The sequence below is a fragment of the Aythya marila genome (genome assembly GCF_965140915.1).
Source record: "Aythya marila genome assembly, chromosome: 2".
NCBI classification, from domain to species: domain Eukaryota; kingdom Metazoa; phylum Chordata; class Aves; order Anseriformes; family Anatidae; genus Aythya; species Aythya marila.
This window is the reverse complement of record NC_139043.1, coordinates 55,502,024-55,525,040: the sequence shown is the minus strand read 5'-3', so window position 1 is coordinate 55,525,040 and position 23,017 is coordinate 55,502,024. Positions and strand designations below refer to the sequence as shown.

The 23,017-nt window shown below is 37.2% G+C and overlaps 1 protein-coding gene across 1 annotated transcript in view; it reads left to right on the top strand.

The window, feature by feature from the left end:
- Positions 1–23,017, top strand: part of CNTNAP2 (contactin associated protein 2) — a gene marked incomplete at both ends in the record, with an annotated part of 1,134,939 nt that overhangs the window by 1,035,436 nt on the left and 76,486 nt on the right. The window contains 4 exons of the mRNA XM_082753539.1: positions 4,230–4,448; positions 7,003–7,239; positions 19,014–19,259; positions 20,792–20,925. Coding sequence (XP_082609665.1) covers positions 4,230–4,448; positions 7,003–7,239; positions 19,014–19,259; positions 20,792–20,925 — 836 coding nt within the window. The remainder of the gene's footprint in view (positions 1–4,229; positions 4,449–7,002; positions 7,240–19,013; positions 19,260–20,791; positions 20,926–23,017) is intronic.

The window sequence follows — 23,017 nt, the reverse complement described above, 5'->3', positions numbered from 1 at the left end:
TTACAGCTAGTAAGTAAGCTCTGAATCTAGCCATAACAAGGCATGTTCTAAGAATGGAATTTCAAAAGGATCCTAAGGAAGCTAGGTTTTCCCTTTGATATAAGTCAACTAAAACATCAATGAGTCTCATTGAAGGTTATAAAAATACATCAGAAGAGTTAAAAGAAACAAAGTACAAGGGAGGGGATGAAAGTATGTATTTCAGAGAAAATGTAACAAGAAAGAGGAAGAGAAATAGGGAAACAGGCATAGAAAACTGACTCTAAGGAGGGTTGTAATTCCTATCTTCCCCCTCCCTCCCCCCCCCTTTTTTTTTTTTCCACAGTTTTTGTGTCTTAAGAACCTTCACCTAGTACTTAGCGTTTTGTGAGCAGTTTTCAAAATCCTGGATGGGTTCACCCTCCAGGCATCCATGTGCAATATCAACAGTGCCGTCAGTTGGATCAGAATAAGAGGAAATTCTACTAAGGAGTTCTCATTTTACAGTCCTTAAGACAGACAGCTCTTGGGAGCTACTCAAGCCTGGCAGTGAAGAGATTTGAAAGGTTTCTTCAAAGTAAAATTTAATGGACAAATACACATCCTCTTGAAAATATACATGGATGTAACATACAACTTAAGTACTGGAGAAAGTATTCTAATTCATAGCATGCCTGAGTTTATTGGCAGACCCCTGAAATTATAAGGCATGCTAACATAAAAACAAAAGCTTTATTTCTTGAATGGTGAGTTTTGGCACATACATTTTTTCTGTCTTGTAAAGTGCAGAAGGTCAAATAGGCTAAATTCATGGTTCATGAATGGCAGCTCATTCAATAAATGAAATTATTTCATTCAGCACAGAACAGGAAGTACATCAGCAATTAAGTATGCTTTTGATGTTTCTTTTAATGAAATAAAAAATGTGTTTTTTGTATAACAAATTTTGATTGAAATAACATTATCTGTGAAACATTTATTGCAGTCCTTCCAGATTGCTTAAAAATGCGTATAGTTTAATCTGTGAAAATCATGTGGAAATCTTCTAGGCCATGTACAAAAATACTCACTGTTAATCAGTGTTCTTAATGACAATGATCATGGAGTGTTGCTTCTACCACAATTTATCAGATGTGCTGATAAATTTTGTATTAGACTTCCGGTACATACAAGAAATTACAAATATACCACTGAGAACACTATTGGTCACCAGGGATTTTTCAGAAAAATGAAATGGCACTACAGCTTTATATTATTTCAAAACAAACAAATAAACAAACAAACAAAACACACACACAAATAAATAAATAAATGGAAGTCTTAGTTGTCTTTTTCTGTCTGATATGCTCCTTTGCGAATGCTATCATTGATTACCCATTTTCTAGTAATCATAGAATCATAGAATGGCGTAGGATGGAAGGGACCCTAAGGATCATCTGATTCCAACCCCACTGCCATAGGATGGAAGGGACCCTAAGGATCATCTGATTCCAACCCCACTGCCATGGGTGGCAGGGATGCCACCCACTAGATCATATTGCCCAGTGTCTTGTTCAACCTGGTCTTGAACACCTCCAGGGATGGGGCATCCAAAACTTCTCTGGGCAACCAGTTCCAGTGCCTCACCGCCCTCTGATCAACTTAGTAGCCCTCTTCTGGACCTGTTTTAACAGATCAACACCCTTCTTTTTTGGGGGCCTCAGACATGAATACAGTACTCCAAGTGCCTCACAAGGGCAGAGTAGAGGAGGACAATCACCTCCCTCAATCTGCCACTCCTCTTGATTCAGTCCAGGATGCAGTTGGCCTTCTGGGAAGCAAGTGTACACTGCTTGCTCATGTCAAGTTTTTTGTCCACTAAAATCCCATGATTTTAGATCAATGTAATCAAGATATAGAGTCTTTCTCTACAGGGATGCTCGCAATGTGTTCTTCTCCCAGTCTGTCTTCATGTCTGGGATTGCCCCAACCTAGGTGCAGCACCTTGTACTTGGACTCGATGAACCTCATTAAGGTTCACATGGGTCCACTTTTCAAGCTTGTCCAGGTCCCTTTGGATGGTGTCCCTTCCTTCTGGTGTATCAACTGCTCAGCTTGGTGTCATCTGCAAACTTGCTAAGGGTGCACTTGATCCCACTGTCTATATCATTGACAAAGATATTAAATAGTACCTGTCCCAAGACAGACCCCAAGGGACACCACTCATCACAGGCCTCCACCTGGACATAGAGCAATGGACCACCACTCTCTGGGTGCAGCCTTCAAGCCAATTTCTTATCCACTAAATGGTCCACCCTTCAAATCCATCTCTGTCCAATTTGGAGATCAGGATGTCATGTGGGAACATGTCAAAGGCTTTACAGAAATCCAAGTAGATGACATTGGTTGGTCTTCCCTTGTGAACTGATGCGGTCACTCCATCATAGAAGACCACCAGATTTGTTAGGCACGATTTGCCCTTGGTGAAGCCAAACTGGCTCTCTTGGATCACCTCCTTGTGTTGCATTTGCCTTGACACTGCTTCCAGGAGGATCTATTCCATGACCTTTCCAGGCACAACAGTGACCAGTCTGTAGTTCCCTGGGTCCTCCTTTCTACCCTTTTTAAAAACAGGAGTGATGTTTACATTTTTCCAGTCACCATGAACTTCACCTGACTGCCAGAACTTTTCAAATATGATGGAGAGAGGCTTGACAACTCCATCTGCCATTTCCCTCAGGACCCTGTGATACATGTCATCAGTCCCCATAGCCTTGTACCTGTTCAGTTTTATCAGGTGGTCTCAAACTTGCTCTTTGCTTACAGTGGGCAGGACTTTGTTTCCCCACCACTCATCTTCAGGTGCAGGGAAATGATAGACATAGGAATGCCTGTCTGACAGTGAAGACTGAGGCAAAGAAGTTGCTGAGTACCTCAGCCTTCTCCATGTCTGTCAGTACCAGTTCACCCTTCTCATCTATCAGAAGGGGTACACTTTCCTTGACCTTTCTTTTCTGAGCACTGTACCTGCAGAATCCCTTCTTGTTATTCTTTGCATCCCTTGCCAAAGTCAGTTCCATTCATTCCTTGGCTTTCCCGATCCCATCCCTGCACATCTGGACAGCATCCCTGTACTCTTCCCAGGGCACATGTCCCTGCTTCCACTGCCTGTGCATTTCCTTCTTGTGCCTCTGTTTGACCAACTGGTCCTTGCTCAGCCATGCTGGTTTTCTGCTCTCCCTGCTCACTTTCTTACACAAGGAGATGGAGAGTTCTTGTACTTTGAGGAAAACATCCTTAAGTAGTTGCTTACTCTGTTCAGCTCCTTTGTCCCTAAGGACAGAGTTACGAGGTATCTTGCCCCCTAGGTCTTTAAATAGGTTGAAGTTCACTCTTCAAGGTAAACCTTTCATCTAATGTTTTGCCACTATAAAATAATTTTGAACCCCTAGTTTTTATAAAATAAATTTCAGTGGGAAATTCAAAATTGTATTTCTTTAGTCAAAAATATCTGTATAATCACTTATAGTGATTAATTAGTCACTTATAAGTAATTAGCTAATTAAGCACTTATTAGTCCTTGCATCACCACTAGTATCAATTATATAGTTTACTGAATATGACATGGAGGAATGTCTAGTAGAGGCTGATGGTCATTTGTAAAATTTCTAAATATTCTTTGAATGATCCATTATAAATAAAGTACTATAAGTATAAATAAGAAACCATTTCTTTTCCAGACATAAATTTTCACATTTCTTTACCACTGCTTCATGCATTTATTAGCTCATTGTAGAAATTAACTGCCACTGCCACTCAGAAAAAAAATATATATATATAAATTTCATCTGTATCACTTTTTATCAAAAGACATACTCCCTAAAAAAATAAATAATAAAAAAATAATAATAATTAAATTCAAAAATAAACTTTTCTTCTAAAAGCTTGTGATATTCTTTTTTTTTTTTTTATGATATTATTGAAATTATCAGTAGAAATACAAAATCCTCTTTGAGGATATAATTTGCTTTGGTTTAATTTTACAAGTCAAACTGACTTAATTTCCATCACATGCTGTAGAAACTTTTCACAATTACTTCTTGGAAATATTTTAAGTTCTGTTCAAGTTAAAAGGAATTAAATACGCTAAGAAATTCTGAAAGGTGTCTGAGCAGTCTGTATTTCTATTAGAAATTAATCCTTTCTCTTAAGGAAGTGTAAGTGTTTATGTTTACATCACAAGATGGGTTCTCTTTTGCTTGGTGTTTCAGCTGCTACAGAGGTTTCCTTTTCATTTGATGTTGGAAATGGGCCTGTGGAAATCATTGTCAGGTCTCCCAACCAGCTGAATGATGACCAGTGGCATCGGGTCAATGCTGAGAGAAATGTAAAACAAGCCAGTCTGCAGGTAGACCAGCTGCCCCTGGAGGTCCGGAAAGCCCCAACAGAAGGGCACACACGACTGGAATTGTACAGCCAGCTCTATGTTGGTAAGATGTGGAGTGGGTAACTGGGCTTTGCTGTCACATACTAGACTCTTGTTGCCTTGTGTCTTGCCAGTACCAGTTAATTTAACATAGTAATTTTCCCTCCTGGAGTAGTACTTGTATGACTGAAAAAAGAATCTCCGTAGCTGTAGAAATAACAAGATCAACTAAGTGAAAAATATTCTGTGCTGGATACTTGTCATTTCTGTCTTTCCTAACCTACAGCTCTTGACAGAAAGTGACTCTAGCAGACAGTAGTGCCATACACCTTTTTTATTTTTATTTATTTATTTATTTTTTTATTATGAGTCTCACCCACACATTAACAATGGAATTGAAAAATTTTGTATAGGTAGTGCCAGGACTGTATGAGCCTGCAGTGCCCATCCTAGCCTCAGCAGGTCTGGTCATTCTCCATGCTTTTTCATTCACAGCTCACTGCAGTCATTTCCCTTTAGTCCCATGGGTTTTTTCTCATTCAATATATTTGTCACACAAATGTATTTCCCAGAACCATGTTAGTCCAGTTGCTTTCTGGAGTTGCTGTTCTCCAGTGAATTTGGGGCATGCTATTCCATCAGTATTTCTATTTCTCTGATTGTTAGCCCTATGGCTCTAATGTGTAGATACACCAAATGACATTACTTGGAATCAGAACTGCATAAAATGATGAGTAATCTCGTATTCCTCTACATATCTGTTAAAGGGAGAGGGGGAGGAGGAAGGAAAAATGGACATTATCTTATTTTTTCCAAGTTACTGCAGATTCAAAAGCAGAAATGAATTAAAATTGTGTTTAAATTCTTCACTGCCTTGGTAAACAGCACAATGTCACAGCAAACTATGTATATAATGTGTCACCAGAGGTGCAACCATTATTTACAAGCTGATATTCTACTTTACCGCTAACCATGATCTCAATTAAAGCTTACTTCCAAATCAGCTGAAATGTGAAGTTTGTTTAGAAGAGGAAACCTTAAACTTTTAAAGGAAATATTAAGACTTTTTGTGAAACCGCAGGGAAATAGAAATATTCCAGCCTGAGTTCTTGGGGAATTGTTAATAACCGTTAGATTTTTTTTTCAGGTAGTTTTGAATTAACTGGTACAACAACAATTTTTTGAAATACTTTGTACCTGTATTGCCAAAAGCTGAATGTCTAAATCTGTAGCTGATTTTATTTCTTTCTGAATCAGATCTATTTCATAGAATTTGATGAATAGAGCACACATCTCAAAGAACAGTCTGATTTAAATTCTTACCCTGAGTTAGACAAGAATTGATTTGAGTTCAAGTGTCTCAAATGAACACCCTGAACATCAGGGCCTGGATAATAACACTGAATAAGAATTGTTCCAGTGCTTCCTGCTCCACTTTCTATAGAATAAATAACTATTCCTTGGGCCAACAAGATAGCCTGAAGGAGAATGACATCATGTCCTAAGGGCTAGGACACTCACCAAGAGGGAAAAGATGTAGAAATTAGATGTATTAGGATCTTTTTCATCACCACAGTGTATATTAGTTTACATAGAATGGAACCACACCAGAATGACTTCTGCCCTGTTCACATTAGCAGAGAACTAGCATTGTCTCCTCATACTCCAAATTTTCTGGTTAGCAGTGGCTGAATTTAAAACAGACTTTTTGGTCTGTGTGGTTGATTTGAAGCAGCGTATCTCATCTGTATTTGGTTCTCTGCCCCTTTCCCTCTCCCCCCCTCCCACCCCACCCCACAGGTAAATAGGCTCTGTGCTCTGCAAAGATGAGCATTCAGATCTCCTCAGGAACAGGGGACTCTAGCATCTGTGGCACTGCAGTAATCAAAGAGACGAGGAGAACAGATAACAGCCACTCATTGATATTTGCTTGCATTTTATTATTATTATTATTAATCAAGCCCTGGATAAGGCTTTCTGAGATGAAATCACATTTTTCACCATTTACAAAGAAAATAAGGAACTATCCTTAGTGACTGCTAAGAAAAGCCATTCTAACCTAGATTTTCAAATGTAGCTCTTCAGTGTTGTGTCCTGTACTCAGGCCACTAAGCAATATCCCTGATGTTGCTTGGAAATGAGCATTTATATTTCCTACTGCAGCTAAGAAGGGGCATTAAAATCTTTTCCCTCTTTCCCCACTGTGGCTTTGAAAAATATTGAAGTGCATAACATATTGTGGCGTTATTATTAACATTCATAACTACTACTTATATGGTGAGTAGGGCAATATCTTAGTGATAGAGCTAAGCCCATTTCTTCCACTGTTCTCTCTAAAAATCTTGGAGTTGAAATTTGAAGTCTTAGAGTGGAGGGCTAGAATCTCTAATCTCTTATCAGTGTAAAGCAAAGGCACTCGCTATTTGGGTGTACTTTTAATAAGGTCTGAAGGCTGAGGTTTAACTGATTTCAATTTCATTAGGACATGATAATGCTTCATCTTTACAAAGAAGTTATTTAATTCCAGCTGTTGTCACAAGCTTAGCAGGATATTTCATATACAGTAACAACAATAAAATCAGTTCAGTGTTGTCTTATGGTTTTATTTTCCTGCTCAGGTGCTGCAGGAGGCCAGCGGGGTTTCCTAGGTTGCATTCGTTCATTAAGGATGAATGGGGTGACGCTGGACTTGGAAGAGAGGGCAAAAGTCACACCAGGGGTGAAGCCTGGCTGCTCTGGCCACTGCACGAGCTACGGGATGTACTGCGCAAATGGTGGCAAATGTGTCGAGAAATACAACGGCTACTCCTGTGACTGCTCCAAAACTGCATATGATGGACCATTTTGTATTAAAGGTAAATGCTTTACGCAGAAGGCTTGAAGAGTATGGGAAAACAATAGAATCAAATCTTCAGCTTTTCTTAATTAAACAAGTAAATCCTGTTTAATATTTCTTACAAGCAAGTCACATTATTACATCCAGGATTTAAATGTGGTGATATGAAACTACATCTCTCAGTACTAATATATGTTAACTAATTAAATCAAATAACAAAACAACAGAAATATATCAGGGTACCTGTTCTCATAGCAGGTCTGGCAGACTGTATTGGATAGTTTTGAGGTGTTGAACTTCATAGTTCAACATTAAAATTGTTACCAATCAAAATAAATCTACAATCATAAATTCATTGAAATTTATTTTATTGCCATCCTCTATTGATTAATTATTTAGAAAAAAAAAAAAAAAAGTGTGGATTTAATCAAAATCTATGTATTCTGGTTCATAAAAATATTTGGAAATACATAAGTCTGAGCTTTGGGTTGAATCTTGTGAACTGGGAGACCAACTTTTGGATTAAAAGTTTTATCTATTCACAGCCAGATCACATCTTGAAGTTCAACTGCATTAGAGATTGATCTTGCTAGGGCAAGAGAAGCTACAGAGCTCCCATATCCGTGTTAAACCTTTTGAAATGCATAAAGTACATACAAAAAAATGGTTGTAAGAGATCAATTTATTATGGATACATATGCCTTCACAAGAAAGAAAGACAGGAAAGGAGTGAAGGAGAAAGGGATCTTACTTCCTAAAAAATATTAGGGTGAGAAAGCTAACTTCTCTTCACTTTTTTTTTTTTGTTTTGTTTTGTTTTGTTTTTTTGTTTGTTTGTTTTTGTTATTTTGGCAAGAAATTGTTGTGACAAAGTTGTAATGGAATATAATTTTCCCATGTTTGCAAAGTTTGCAGGTTTTGTGGAAATCATTCATTTCTCTTACATTTCATAGGATATTCTTAATTTGTAGGAATAGAAGAACACCAAACTTCTGCCAAAACCAGTCCTAAGCTAAATATTTTATTTTTTCTGAATGTGGATCTAACATAATTAAAAAATACCATTAGAGAAACAATTGAGAACCTAGCACAGACAAACCCATTTCACTGATCTGTAAGCACTGTTGTAACAACAGAAGTAATATTACACTCTTCATTCACCTTATCAGCCTCCCAGTCTAGACAGAGGCCCACAAACCAGATAGTGATACTTTGGGCATTTTTTTCTCTTTTCAGTGTCATAATTTTTTCTCTTTTCAGTACTTCTGTATCAATGCTCAACTTTATGTAGATGCCAAGTACCCAGATCTTCCACTGCACCAGAGTGGACATGTACATGCTCAGTCTCAGAAAGTCAATGCTGAGCATCTGCAAGTTGGCTCTCAAATGTCTTCTGCAGATATTGGCCCAAGTCATTTTATTCAGGTCACACAGTCGGAAGTAAAGCTAACAGCTACTGCCAAAAGTAAAGCTGAGTGCAGCATGTCCAGGCTTGCAGTGTGATGAACTTGCAGTATACTGAGCATGCATAAAACTCTCTCTCTCTCTATAAGCCATCGTTGCTGGGCAGCACTGAGTTGTGCAAATGTCCTCATGCTAGCATGGGGATCTCTGTACCATACCATGTTGTGGAATTTAGACAATATATCAGATTTCTGCCTTAAATATCAAACCTATTCCAGGGTAAATGTATCTATTTAAATCTTTAAGACTCTATGAAGAAAATACATTTCCATCCTGTTAGTGCTGAAAATCAATGTACTCATCTAGAATATTGCCAAGTGTTATTTAGTGTGGATGGCTTCATGGGGCTTCTCTGTAAAAAACAACTGGGCACTGGGGTAAAAGTTGAAGGATAAATTAAACACAAAATAGACTGTTTTGAGACCATCCTGTGATCAAAATAATTGTAAAACCTCTGTGACAAATGGTGCTGATAATGAGCTCTTTAAAACAATTCATTTTCAGCCCATTAAATTTTACATTGTAAATTTAACTTGAATTAAGCCTTTTAAATCAAGTAAAGCACTGGAACATCTTGTAAAAGTTGCCAAACTTCCTAGACTTGCAAAAGATGAGTGTCTTACTTTTTCCTTCCAATAGTAGCTCCAAAAATCTTGTATTATATCCTCTTTGTCCATGAGACGTTACTAGATATATTTTCTAGATACAAAGGTAAACTACAGAGTACTAATGACAGTGGAAAAAATACTGGCAAAACATCAGAGTATATTTTATTAAAATAAAATAAAATAAAATAAAATAAAATAAAATAAAATAAAATAAAATAAAATAAAATAAAATAAAATAAAATAAAATAAAATAAAATAAAATAAAATAAAATAATATTTGTAAAATTTGTTGGAGATCAGGGAATTTTTCCCTGCTTTCCCTCTAAAATAAAATTAAAAAAAAAAAAAATCATTTTCTCTTTTTAGTGATTTATGTATAAACAACCCAAATCTGATATTTCTGTTTATTTTTCATTAACACCTCAACATTCTCCCCTCCCTAAAAACACTGAGATGTCTACGAACATGTTTTTGAAGCCTCTATTGTTTTCAGCCACTTTCATTGCTTATAGAGCAATGAAAAACTTGGCTGAATACTGCTGTGTCACTTGTGTTTTTTCTTACCTGTCTCACAGTGGATACTGTGATGTTTAGTGAGTAATATGTGGTGAGGGAGATTATTTTCCTTTGTTACCTACACTAGGAATTCAAGTCCACAGACACAAAATAATATTGTTAGTGCTTTGCATTTTAAACTAGGAGTAAGTTTTGTTACTTTTACTCCTCTGAATAAAACCTCCTCACCAGGCAGGTGAGGCAGGACTTTTTCACTTATTGCATTCAAAACAATGAGATTTCCAAAGAAATATGCTATTCAGTAGGATGGGTGGCATAATATAACATCTTTTGATATACCACAGTCTTCTTTTCCCATTGGTTTTAATTTGCCACAGGAAGCTCTTGTTATCTCAAAATTTTATTTTGATATTCAATCACATCCCCATGGTAAACTTTCTGGGGTTGGTTGCATACTGCAACTGCTAAGAAGTAATAAAAAAAAAAATCAAAGCAAATAAAGCATCATTTCTATACTGAAATTACCATACAATGCTTTATAAGTAATAAAGACATCTCAACAATAAAAGACCTTGCCTTTGCTGATGAAATGCATCCTACGAGTAACTGATTGATGACTGACAAGAAATTGCATTGTTTCCAGACATTAGCAGCAGGCCACACATGTGATTGATGTGGTATTACCTGGAAGTTACAATTTTTTTTTTTTACAATTAAAAAAAAAAAAAAAAGTGAAAAAAATATAGTCTGATATCTATTTTAACTTTATTTTTGTTTTGTATCAGGGGTATATGCTACTGGCTTCTGTTCTCTTTTCATTGCCCAGATAAATTGTTCAGAGGAATAGCTGCAATATTTCTGATGTCCTACAGATTGCTTTCTGATCCTTCTCTGTCTATTGCTTAAGAATAAATTCTCCTTTTTTTTTTTTTTTTCTCCCAGAACTGTCATCTTGACAGCATAAAATCATTTCTGAGAAATAATTAAATTTTGTTCCTTACAAAACAAACTATTCCATTCCTTTAATCAAAAACAGCAAGGGTTAACATGCTGAAATGGGTGTGCACAGAGCATGTGGCAGCACTGTGATGTGCTGCCAGGGAGATCCCCCAGGGAGAAAGCATTCTTTCTTTGGGTATTGAACTGCTGTGGATCAAGTGTAGGAGAAGAAATTGTCCACCACAAAGGTATGTGGCCAAAAAAAAACAACAACAACAACAACAAACAAACAAAAAACAAACAAACAAACAAATATATATATATATATATATGACTTCTGTGCCTTCAGGTAAGGGTAAATTCAAAGCTCTACAGTTTCTATGCAATTGAGACAGAAGATGAGCCCAGTGTATACATTTATTTTTCCAAATAATTTTTACATTCGTAGTGTGAATTACTGCAATCCTTTTTGACAATGCCTGAACTGAATTCCTTCATGCTTGTTTGAAGCATGAAGGAGTTCATGCTCCTTCATTCATATTTGCATGAATCCTGAAAGCACTTACAACAGTGTTTTCATGATCAGATTTCCTTCTTTCTTGCTCTCTTCTCTGCCTCAAACAGAAAAATCAACTTTTTAATGGGATGAATGGATGCAAAAAAAAAAGACATACCAGATATAGTGCTATGACAGATTGGTGAAATAGCTCTGCACCCTCTCACAGACTGCCCTTGTTATAACCATTCAGTTCCCTTTATTTTGCTGGTTGCAAATACATGTACTTACTTTGCTGTAAGTAATGGGAAGGTGATTGTTCAAAGGTTTCAAGGAAACTAGCTTCTTAGTTTTCATTGCTTATAATCCAAGAAGCTGAAAAATCAAGGCAACATTCCTGCCCACCCAACTCCCCAGAAAAATTCTTCTATACATAACATGATCATAATGTGCTAACCAAAAGTTATATCAGAATTTTCCTTGGGTTGGGAATGTTAGTTGGTCTAGTGAGTCTGAACATTGCAGAAAGTCATTTTTTTCTACCTGTAGATAAGACTTCAGAACTGGAGTCTTGACCTCTACTGAAAAGTAAAATCTACTTCATAGCTATTGAATATGTATAGCTACATATACCCACAGAAAACATTTAAATTCTATAAAACTATTCCATTCTGCTGTCTCGTTGATACAGCCTTATTAAACATTTACAGTTTGTGCTCTAATACTTTGAAAATTACACTTCACATCAGTTGCAAGAATTCTTTTACTGGAAAAAAAATCATTTTGTTTCTAAACTAGAGCACAACTTAGCCATATCACTTACATATCTCAAAGAAATATCAGCAAAATTATAAACTGAACTTCCCAGCCTGTTATTTATCCATAATAAACCACTAATAAAGTGCAAGGATTTCTTATTCTGTATACAGAAAATAAATAAATCAGGATAATAAATTAAATTCTAAGGCTTGGCTCAGAAAATTCAATAAAATTTCAATATCTTTGTCATCTAACTATAATAGGCCTGCTTTGGTGCCATTGCTCACCAAATGGTATTAAAGATAAGCTTTAATACCATTTAAGCATTTAATACCTTTAAGCATTGCTCACCTGGTATTAAAGATAAGCACATCAACTTCAGCAACATTTTTGGCTGCTGAGTGCCTGAGTGCCTGTGCAAATGCAACTGGGAGGTTTGAGGTTCTCACACCAGACACCCCTGTGTAATATTTATACACGTGCATTATATTAGAGCAGTATTGGCACCTCACAAGCTGATAAGGTATTGCTCCTTACAATAGTTGTGTGATGCAAGGAAATGTTCTTATTATGGTAATGCAGAAAGAGACAATGAGGGAAGCAACAAACTGCTGACTTTGAAAGTGGATGTCTGTGCTACCAGAAGGAATTGAAGTCAAATCTTCCCATCATAGTTGTCACTGTGAATACTGTGCAATCATCAAATAGAAGTTTTTAATATTTCTAGCAAAGCTGCAAGTTTTTCTCTGTGATTATGTAGAAAACACCTTCAAAGACTCCCTGGAAGGAAATCATGGAACCTGATCTGTTGTATACTTAACATTACTTTTTTTTTTTTTTTTTTTAATCCATACTATTGTATTCAATTGGAGGATTTTTAGCCATTGTGAATATTTCCATTAAAAAGGAAGCTGTCTTTTCATTTAGACTCAGCAGAAAATACACAGAGCAGATTGTCACTCCCTTATTCTGAGCCTGCAGTCCTAGACATCAGTTCAAACTCCTGTAACTATAGAAAGATCTATAGTAATTTCACATCAGTGCAGAATGAACCACAGTTGAGATTTGCCTGACATTTTCAGGCTTTCATTGGCTTGTGCATTTGTCCAGACATAACAAAGCAGAATAAAAGGCACCTTCTTTACAGGGCTATTGTATGAGGCTTGATGCCTTAGGATCTCCATATATCTAATGGAGGTAGAAATGGAGTTTCCTGGGGAGGAGGTTCAGAGCTCAGACTTACTTAGATATGCCAGGCTGTTTCCTAGAATTTACCTCCTGCCATTACCTAGGGAAGCTTGATGGTGCAATAAATCAGGTGGCTTAACCCCATCTTCTATGGCACTCATTCTGTTCCACTGAAGGTAGCAGGAATCTTTATATGGGTTTGTGATTATAATTTCACTGGTTCACATTATTTTACTTTTACTCTGATTCAGATAGTAATTTGTTCATGAAAGCTTTCTACATGCTGAGTACTGATATTTTCATATAAAGGAAGAAAACACATTGTAGGTTTGTATTTTAGTAATGCCAACAAGCAATTGTCTTATTTTGGTATTTTACTCCATGCATAGAAAATTCAGACATGCATCACAAATGATTATGGTGATGACAGACGGAATATGAGACTTGATGATGTACGACAACATCTTTATGTCCCTACTTCTTCGACTCACAAACTGAATATTGTGTGCCTGAAGGCAGAACAAAAAGTTGAGTGAACTAACCAGATAAATTATAAGTATTGCCATCTTCAGAGCACTCAGAGTAAATTCTCTCCCAGATCAAGACCTCTGAGATTCTAACCCTTTATTGATGCCCTATGGCCAGGACATATCTCAGTAAATAATCTTAAGCTTTGTGACCACAGCCTGGAGAAGCAGAAATTGCTAGTGCTCTCTAGCACATTTTTAGCCACAAGCCAGACAAGCAAGCTATAGCTATTTTATATTCAATATTAATGAGTACATAAGAAATCAAAAAGGAAATAAAATTATGCATCAGGAGTGGGTTTTATTAAGATGTCCAAATTGCTTAGTACATCCACCGAGTGTCAGAATGCCTCTAGTGATTGGCCTTGGCTATGATTTTGAAAGTGCTGATTTTAAGATTCAAAATGCCGTGCAGGAAAGACATAGCATTGTGCACTGGCAAGCAGCATCACGTAATAATATTTTTGATTTCCCATACCTGAACATGGCTAAAGAGGCACTGAAGCCTCCAGATGGTCTTACAGCTATAAGAGGGCATTTCAGTCAGCTTTGTGGAATGTAGAAGAGAGAATCTTTCTTTGCTGCAGTTTTCATATGGATCCTGGCCAGGCTTCATAACCATCAAGATTTTGTCTCCAGATTCTTCAAGGCAGTGATTTTACCCTGTTACTGCCTGGTATTATTAAAAAGGTTACTTTGAAGGCCTAGACTCAAAAAAAAAAAAAAAAAACAAAAAAAAAAAACAAAAAAAAACAGTAGTACCACAAAGATAATCAGCCTTGGATTCTCCTTGGTAACCAGATGAAAGGTGACACAAGCCAGGTCTTGAATTTACTTGGAAAAGGTGAAATGACATTTGTCAGGTAGTGATAGCTGTCCTAGGGCAGAAGGGAGCTTCCACCTCTTGCAGTGCCACTCCTCAAAATTCACTATGTTGAAATTGCATTTTGTGTGCATCTAACTCTACACACGTTCCTTGTTTATTTATTAGGAGTAATATGTTCCACTTGATTCATGACAATCCCCCTTAACCTTCCTATTCCTACTGTCACCTCAGAGGCAATTCAATTCTTGTAGAGGGTACAGTGTATTCAGATAGAATATTTTCCTGAAGCTGTGTTCAGCCACACCTGTGCAATGCTGGCAATGCTTTTCTCAGGTGAGAAAAATTCATGGAGAAAGTTATATTCTGGTGTGACTGAGTGTATACCTAGCAGGATCATTATAACTATCTGAGAATAGAAGAAATGACACCAACATTTCACTAATATTAAACCAGCAGCAAAGCAGAATTAGGTCCCTCCTGATATTTTCTTATGTCTACAACACTGGCACAGAAATGTCATGATATTTTTCAATTTCTTATACTCTGCCTTAGGTAGTATTTTTGCAACAGATTTTTTTGTTTGTTTGTTTCTATTTGTCTTTTTCCTCCTGTGTTTTCATACTCCTGGTCCTAGACAGAATAAGTGTGAACAAAAATACAATCAGGTGAGTGGAGAGAGAGAGACTGAGGAGATGTACAAAGAATTATAATCCTCAAAATAAGCTTGCAAGTTCTGGATACCTTTGCATTTTGTGTGGAAGTTTTTGATTTTCTTTTGCTTTGTCCCTTTTCAAACAGAAGATGGACATTTTTGTAAAATATGTGCATTTCACACTGGGGATACACATCTTGCTTGAAAAAAATCACTGGGTCCACAAATCCAGCTCTGGGTTTTACCACAAAACTCTTCCAAACTGTATGTATTTGCAAAGTCTGTCAACAGTGCATGACTGAACTGCATATTGTTTTATAAATATGTATTGCTTTTCAAGGAAAACTGACCTGTAATCACCTCACTCATTCTCCAAGGCTTCCGTCCTGAAAGAGCAGTTTGCAGAGCCCTTCGCCTCTGCCTTATGCCTGGTATTTCAAGTCTGTACTTTTCAGATATTCCAGGAGAAGGCAGAGGGTAGTGCATGGAAAGCTTGTCCACATTTCAGTAGCAGTGTTTGTGCTTCATTTTACCTGTTTTACTCAGGCAACTTGCATGGTCTTCTGAATGAAGGACTTCCCTCAGAGCTTTAGGAAGATGATACACAGGCGGCCTCCAAACAGATTTTTTCTTCACTCATCACCCCTCAGCATTTCCAAGTCACCTTATACTATAATTTAACATAGAGAAAATTATGCTTTACCTTTCTCTAATATTTCCTTATAGTTCCTAACAGCCTGATTCTGTGAACTGCTGAGCACTTTGCAGCCCTGCTGCAATAAGTACTTCAACTTCATTCACCAAAAAGCATAGTCACAGACTGAATCTTTTTGCTGAACTGGAACTTGAGGGGATTCAGTACCTTCCTGTAGGAACTCACACTACCAAAGTGAACCTTCCTCTTATCCTTCCTCTTAAAAGAAGTGGTATGTATGTGAGAGAATTTCCAAGTTCATTACAATACCTCACAGACCTGTAACACAGCTATACTGAAAAATATTTTCCCAGCTGTCCTGGTTTCAGTTAGCACAGAATTAATTTTCTTCCTAGTAGCTGGTGGAATGCTGTGTTTTGGCTTAGAATGAGAAGAGTGCTGATAACACCCCGATGTCCTGGGTCTGTCCCCTCCCAGCTCTTACTGCACCCCCCAGCCTGCCCGTTGGCAGGACAGAGCAAAGGCTGAGATGTCCTTGGCTTAGTATAAGCACTGCTCTGCAACAATTAAAGCATCGGGGTGTTATCAGCACTCTTCTCATTCTAAGCCAAAACACAGCATTCCACCAGCTACTAGGAAGAAAATTAATTCTGTGCTAACTGAAACCAGGACACCAGCACAAATGAAGTTAAACTCACAGAACATTGTTCTGTCATGAAAATCCTTTTGGGAAAAACAAATCTTAGTGCTTCAGAGAGCACCATTTACTTAAAGCTTTCTTTGTAGTAATGAACGTTTAAAGTAGCAATTAATAACATTTACTGCTGTGGAATATGTCTTGCTTATTTTTGAACTTTGCAGTTCAGCCCCATGAAAGCACTGAGGTCAAGGACTGAGGCTCCCAGTATTCCCTGTGTGCAAGACCTTGGGCAACCACAGTGATAGGCAATCCCAAAGATCGCTCCTATGGTAAAAGGGATGACAAGCAGTAAAAGGGCCAGAAAGGGGAAGAAGATGAACAAAATTTTGCATCATTGTGCAGTGTCTAAGTGAAGGCAATGCAGGGGCTACCAGTAGTCCCTGCCAGCAGAGCAGCAGTGTCAGATGGTAGGGCTGCCCAGAGTACCATGACCTATGGAAGCTATAAGCAGAGGCTTAAGAATAATAAATTAGTGGTCACAGGGATATTTTTAAAGTCAGTCTTGCAAATACATAGAGCTATAGTATATTCTGCTTTAGGTTTTTAAGTACTACCATTCAGTCTCAACACCACAGTTAACAGCAATAGGCATCACAGTTTGGGGAAGTATTTTCAGGATAGGGTCCTTCACTTTTAATCTGGGAATACTTAAGTTGAGTCCTCTGCAAAATATAGCTGTTAAACTGAATTGCCTCTCCTATGGCTGTTTCAAGGTTATTTAAGATTTCTGCTATAAAACAGCAGTTATAAATCTACCAGAGTGATCCCATTATTTATAGCACCTTTGGACCACAACCTGATTTCATGTTTTATGTTGCCACACAGTGGCACAGAATATAATACTTTGCATTTTGGAGAATTTTTATATGGTATATGGAAAATATAATGTTTTTCCAGAACTAGATGTAGCAAAGTTCTGAAAAGGACCAATAAAGTCTGCAATAATTTTACCCATATTCTTATCTCTTCTGTGCTCAGTTACTCTGAATAAAGTCTGCAGACTCATTCCTGACTTGCTCTGTATCACTACACAGCTTGTAAGATGAACAACTTGTTTCATTTGTTTTGAGATAAAGCCTTTGCTTAGAATTGTGTGAAGGACATGAAGGCTCCAAATACTAAAAAGGGATAAAATGATATTTATTTTTTTTATATAAAAATTATGTATTGATTTTACAATAGTTTGGATAGGTAATTTGGTACCAATCTGTGGCAATTTTGCATTTATAAATAATGTAGGAAGGTATCAAGTGATTAATTTTTTTTTTTTTTTCTAATGACTGGTCACCTTTTTGAGCATTGCTTGCAACTATTTTTAAATACTGTACATATATGCTATATTCATAGTATTTATTCATCATTCTGTAATCCCTTATGAAATGTTCATAAATGTGCCTCATTATTTAAGTTCACATGTAATTTTAAATTTCCTTTTATGTTGTTGTCCCAGATAGCAAAGCATACCCAGCACCACAGTATCACTGAATGAATGATTGCTATAAGAAACCAGTCCAGCAATCCCCAGTAGACTCAGATTATAAACTAACAATAGTAGAGAACTGTGCAGTGATTCCCATAGGAGGCTGTCAAAGTCAGCTTTGAATATAAGAATGTCAACCTTGAATTATATTTTTAATGTTAAGAAATAAGCAGGGGTACATTATTATGCAAAGTAATAACAATGCTTTTTCAAATGAAAGTATTAACTGCCAAAAGTAGTTTTATTTTCTGTCAAGAGTATTGAAAGATGACATTTTGTTTCAGATTGAATTGAAAACTGTCTGTGGAGCACCTCCTGTGAGATATAGTTCAGGTGTCTTATGCCTTGTTTCCATCCATGAGTCAAGCTCCCTAGTTTGTGGTTTGTTTATTTGTTTGTTTGTTTTCTGCATAAACTATCCAGATTAGGCAGTTCTTATGAAGGATTGCTCTTGTTATGGATAATTTTCTAGTATCATGTCCAATCCTATTTCAATTTTTTCAGGTGCTGGAATCACCATCATTCCTCTCTGAGGTTATTCTAAATCCACTGTAATTTGCTGGTCAGAGTTTCTGGTTTTCCTTTTCCTTTACAGTGTTTGCTTATTGTGCCTTCTAAATCTTTCTTGCTTGTCTCTCCTTCTTTGGAACATTATCTACTGCAAGACCTCAATGAGAATAAAACTAAAGTGTGGTTCTTCTGATCTGTAGTAGTGGTATGAGATGTAGGTACAGTCTTTTTGCGTGACTTAAGGGAAATCTTTCCCCTGCTCTGCAAGTCCAGGTATCCATAAATAAAATTGTGTTTATCCTTTGCATTCTTACTGGAAAATAGAAAGGCTCTTAACTACTGGCAAAGTGCTTAAATAATGCAGCAGTAGTAACATGTACAGATTAGTAGTGCTCAAGTCAGTAGTAATGTTTCATTGAAAAGGTGTAAGCACATTCAATTTCTTTTTCCTGATTTATTTTCTTCTTTTCAAGATGTGGGAGCATTTTTTGAAGAGGGAATGTGGCTTCGTTACAACTTCCACTCCCCAGGGACCAGCATGAAGGATTTAGTTAGCAGAACCCTGTTGAGTTCCACAGATCCTGAGACCACAGCAACTGACCTTAACTTGAATAAAGAAGAGCTCAGCTTCAGCTTCAGTACTACCAAGTCCCCTTGTGTCCTTTTGTACATCAGTTCCTATACCCAGGACTTCATGGCAGTACTTGTCAAGCCATCTGGTAAGCAGCTGCTCTGGGCTTTCTCCATTGAAGGAATGATTGATAATAACACCAGACTGACATGCAGCTGAAACTCTGAGTGAATAAGAAAGTCTTTTCACCCTTGTTCTTTAAAAGTAAAGTACATGGAACCTGAATACAGGTTCTGCTTTATGAAATTTTGTGTGATGCATCTCTTTAATTCCATGGGATATTCCACTAGCCAACCTTCCTTCTCAAAACAAGACAATCAATCAATAAATTATATATATATATATATATATATATATATGTGCTGTAACAGATTCATGCCTGCCATAAACTAGTATAATGGAGAGGACAAGTAGGCATCCACATGTAGGCAGGTTAATAAATGGTTCATAGTCACTGAACTCATGGCAATATCACTTGTTTCCAGTGGAAAGTGTAATGCACTGTTCTGAAAGTCTGACTACTGACTGAGGTGGCTAAATGAGGATGTAGCACAATATATAATGTCATAAAAAAATTGGTAATGATTGAAGGTTGGATATGGACCATTTTCTGGTGGAGTATAAAAACACAATATAACTCAATTCCAAATAGTGCCTTAGTGCCCCTGAAAATCATACTTAGGAATACTGTACTAACACTTTCGTCTGTGGAATAACTAAATACAGATATTCCACATGCCACTGAAATCTTTCCCTTTCTTACCTTCACAGATGAGAAAGAAGGAGCATAAGAGAAAAGCCGTGTTGGAATCCAAACTATAGTTTTAGAAGTCTAAGGCTGTTGTTTGGGGCCATTCAGGTTTTAATGAATAATGGGGTCTACATTTCCATTTTCAAAAGTCCTTCCTTTTGATGGAATGTTAAAATTTGCAAGGAAGAGTAGACACTTCACTTTTGTTTAGAAAAGAAAAATCTGTCTGGCACTTTGTCATGAATATCAATTAACCACTTCTGACTATAGTTTTCTAACAATATAACCTGAAGTTTTCATTTCACCATATATTATTAAATTTCCATAAAAGTCCAGATGGTCACCTGTCAACAACAATTAAATCTGAGCGCAAGAAAATCCCTTGTGTAGATTATATGCCAGTGTTAATCTGATGCAATTTTGACTTTATTCAAGTCATATCAATGTTTTATTCTTTAAAAAAAAAAAAATCATGCCTTTTATAATGTCAAAGAATTTTTCTGCAGTGAGGATAATAATCTCAAAAATAAAATGATACTTGATGTGCTCAGATTTGAAACAATAGTCCATATTGTTCAATGCATAGATCTGATTTGTTTGGTTTGCAATCTGGAGAATTTGCACACACTTTAGTTTTGAGATGCCATTCGTTGTCATGCTTCTGGGTAGTAAACTGGAAGCCATTTTCAGCCCATTAGCTTTATAATCTCAAATACTAGCCCTTCTCTAAATTTTCCTGCTGCAGATACCAGCTCTGAGAGCATTTTAAATGTAAAACAATAACTGTTGTACATGAAAATAAAGAGGGGAAAGTAACTGGTGAATAAAGACCAAAATACCTGAGGGTGTTTTTCACATTCCTTCATTAGGGAATTTGCAAATTCGCTACAGCCTAGGAGGTACCAAAGAGCCATATAATATTGATATCGACCACAGAAACATGGCAAATGGACAGCCCCATACTGTAAACATCACACGGAATGAACGGGACATAGTTCTACAGGTAAGCAGACATTAAAGGTGTTTTGGTTCCATCTAATTTATTGCTTGTAGCTTGTAATGTTTTATACTTTGATGACCTCCTTTCCCCTGAAAAAATAAGTGCAATCTGGGAAACATAAAGCACAGTAGATGGTGTTCTGTTTGCAGTTCGCACTCCTAGGAGTTAACAAAAGCTATTCTCTCCCACTATTGCATTGAGTCATGTTGTTCTGAGATCCTTGTCCTAGTGTGATGACGGCCAGGCTAATGCAGGTGTCACTCTAGATGCTCAAGGGCATCAGAGACATCTGGTCTGGTAGATAACATGGGACCTATGATAAACCTGCACCATTCTGGAGCAGTGGCTGGAAGCCAGGAGGGATAATCTACAGCATCTTAAATGGCAGTAGACCCTGATGTGCAGACAACTAAATATCGTACCGTCAGACCTGACTCCACAAAAAAGAATGTCATTAAATTTAAATTTACCCTACATTCCAGCAAAATCTGAAAAGCTGTTCACACCTGCAAAGATGAGCAGATGCTTCAGTGTTTGTGTGACAGGAGCCTAAGACAAGATAATGTTATTGAAGGCACATATTTCTGGCCTATTTAGTTTTCAGTACAGCACTGGCAGGAACTTCATCTTCTCATATCTTAGTTTACAAACCTTTGAAGTAATATAATACTATTTAAATAACTGAGGGTAGCTCTGCAAGAAGCAATCAATGTTTCCAGACAGCCTTCTCTCTGTGCTCATTACAGAACTCTGTTTTCATTCTCTGGCTATCCCATCTGCAAACACTGAGATTGCAGCAGGATATGAGAATAGTTTTGCTGGCAGGAGAGTCAGGTGGATAGGATAGATTAATCTGGATTTGATAGTTCATAAGAAGCAAACCCAAACCAATAACAAATGAAATATAAAAAGAGGAAGTCTTCTTGGGAACCAAGCCAAAAGGATATTAGTTGTCACGGTTTTATATGTCTTTAAAAAAAAAATAAAATAATAATAATAATAAAAAAAAGCCTACCTAAATAGAACTACCTAAAATAGATCCCTGACAGTTATTTTTTCCAGGCATCAAGAAGAAACATTTTCAGTGGATTACAATGTTATTTGACTGAGGGTTTCAGTACTCAAACTAACAGTGGATGTTCTGAAGTAGAATTGTCAGAAAATTAGAAAATTGCAAAATGACAGATATTCTAAGGAATATATAGCTGATAGATCTAAACAATTTTCATGTTTTTGGAGGTTGGGGTGTGTACTTTGATATATACATATTTCTTGAATGTTGCTGTATTTGCACTTACTTCTCTCACTGCTAAATAGAAGTTAAAGACTACCTGCAGTTAGGTTGGCTTCTGTTACTGAAAGCTTCTATTTTGTGTATGTCATGTATTCTGTGGAGCAAAATCTGCCTAACTTAGACAGCTGTAAAACTGAATAAATTATTTGCTAAAGGAATCACATGAAATACCTTGCCCATTTGGAAATCATATACACAGTTAAGTATCTGTCGTGGTTTAACCCGTCTGGCAGCTAAACACCATGCAGCTGTTCGCTCACCCTCCCCCCTCCCTCTCTGGGACGGGGGAGAGAAATGGAAAGTGAAGCCCGTGAGTTGAGATAAAGACAGTTTAATAAGACAGGAAAATAATAATAATAATAATAATACAATGATGATAATAGTACTACTAATAATAATATGTACAAACAAGTGATGCACAATGCAATTGCTCACCACCCGCTGACCGATGCCCAGCTTAACCCCGAGCAGTCCGGCCCCCTCCCCCCGGCTAGCCACCCCTATATATTGTTTAGCATGACGTCAGATGGTATGGAATACCCCTTTGGCTAGTTCGGGTCACCTGTCCTGGGTCTGTCCCCTCCCAGCTCTTACTGCACCCCCAGCCTGCCTGTTGGCGGGACAGAGCAAAAGTCTGAGGTGTCCTTGGCTTGGTATAAGCACTGCTCTGCAACAATTAAAACATTGGGGTGTTATCAGCACTCTTCTCATCCTAAGCCAAAACACAGCATTCCACCAGCTACCAGGAAGAAAATTAATTCTGTTCTAACTGAAACCAGGACAGTATCCCAGTCTTGTACC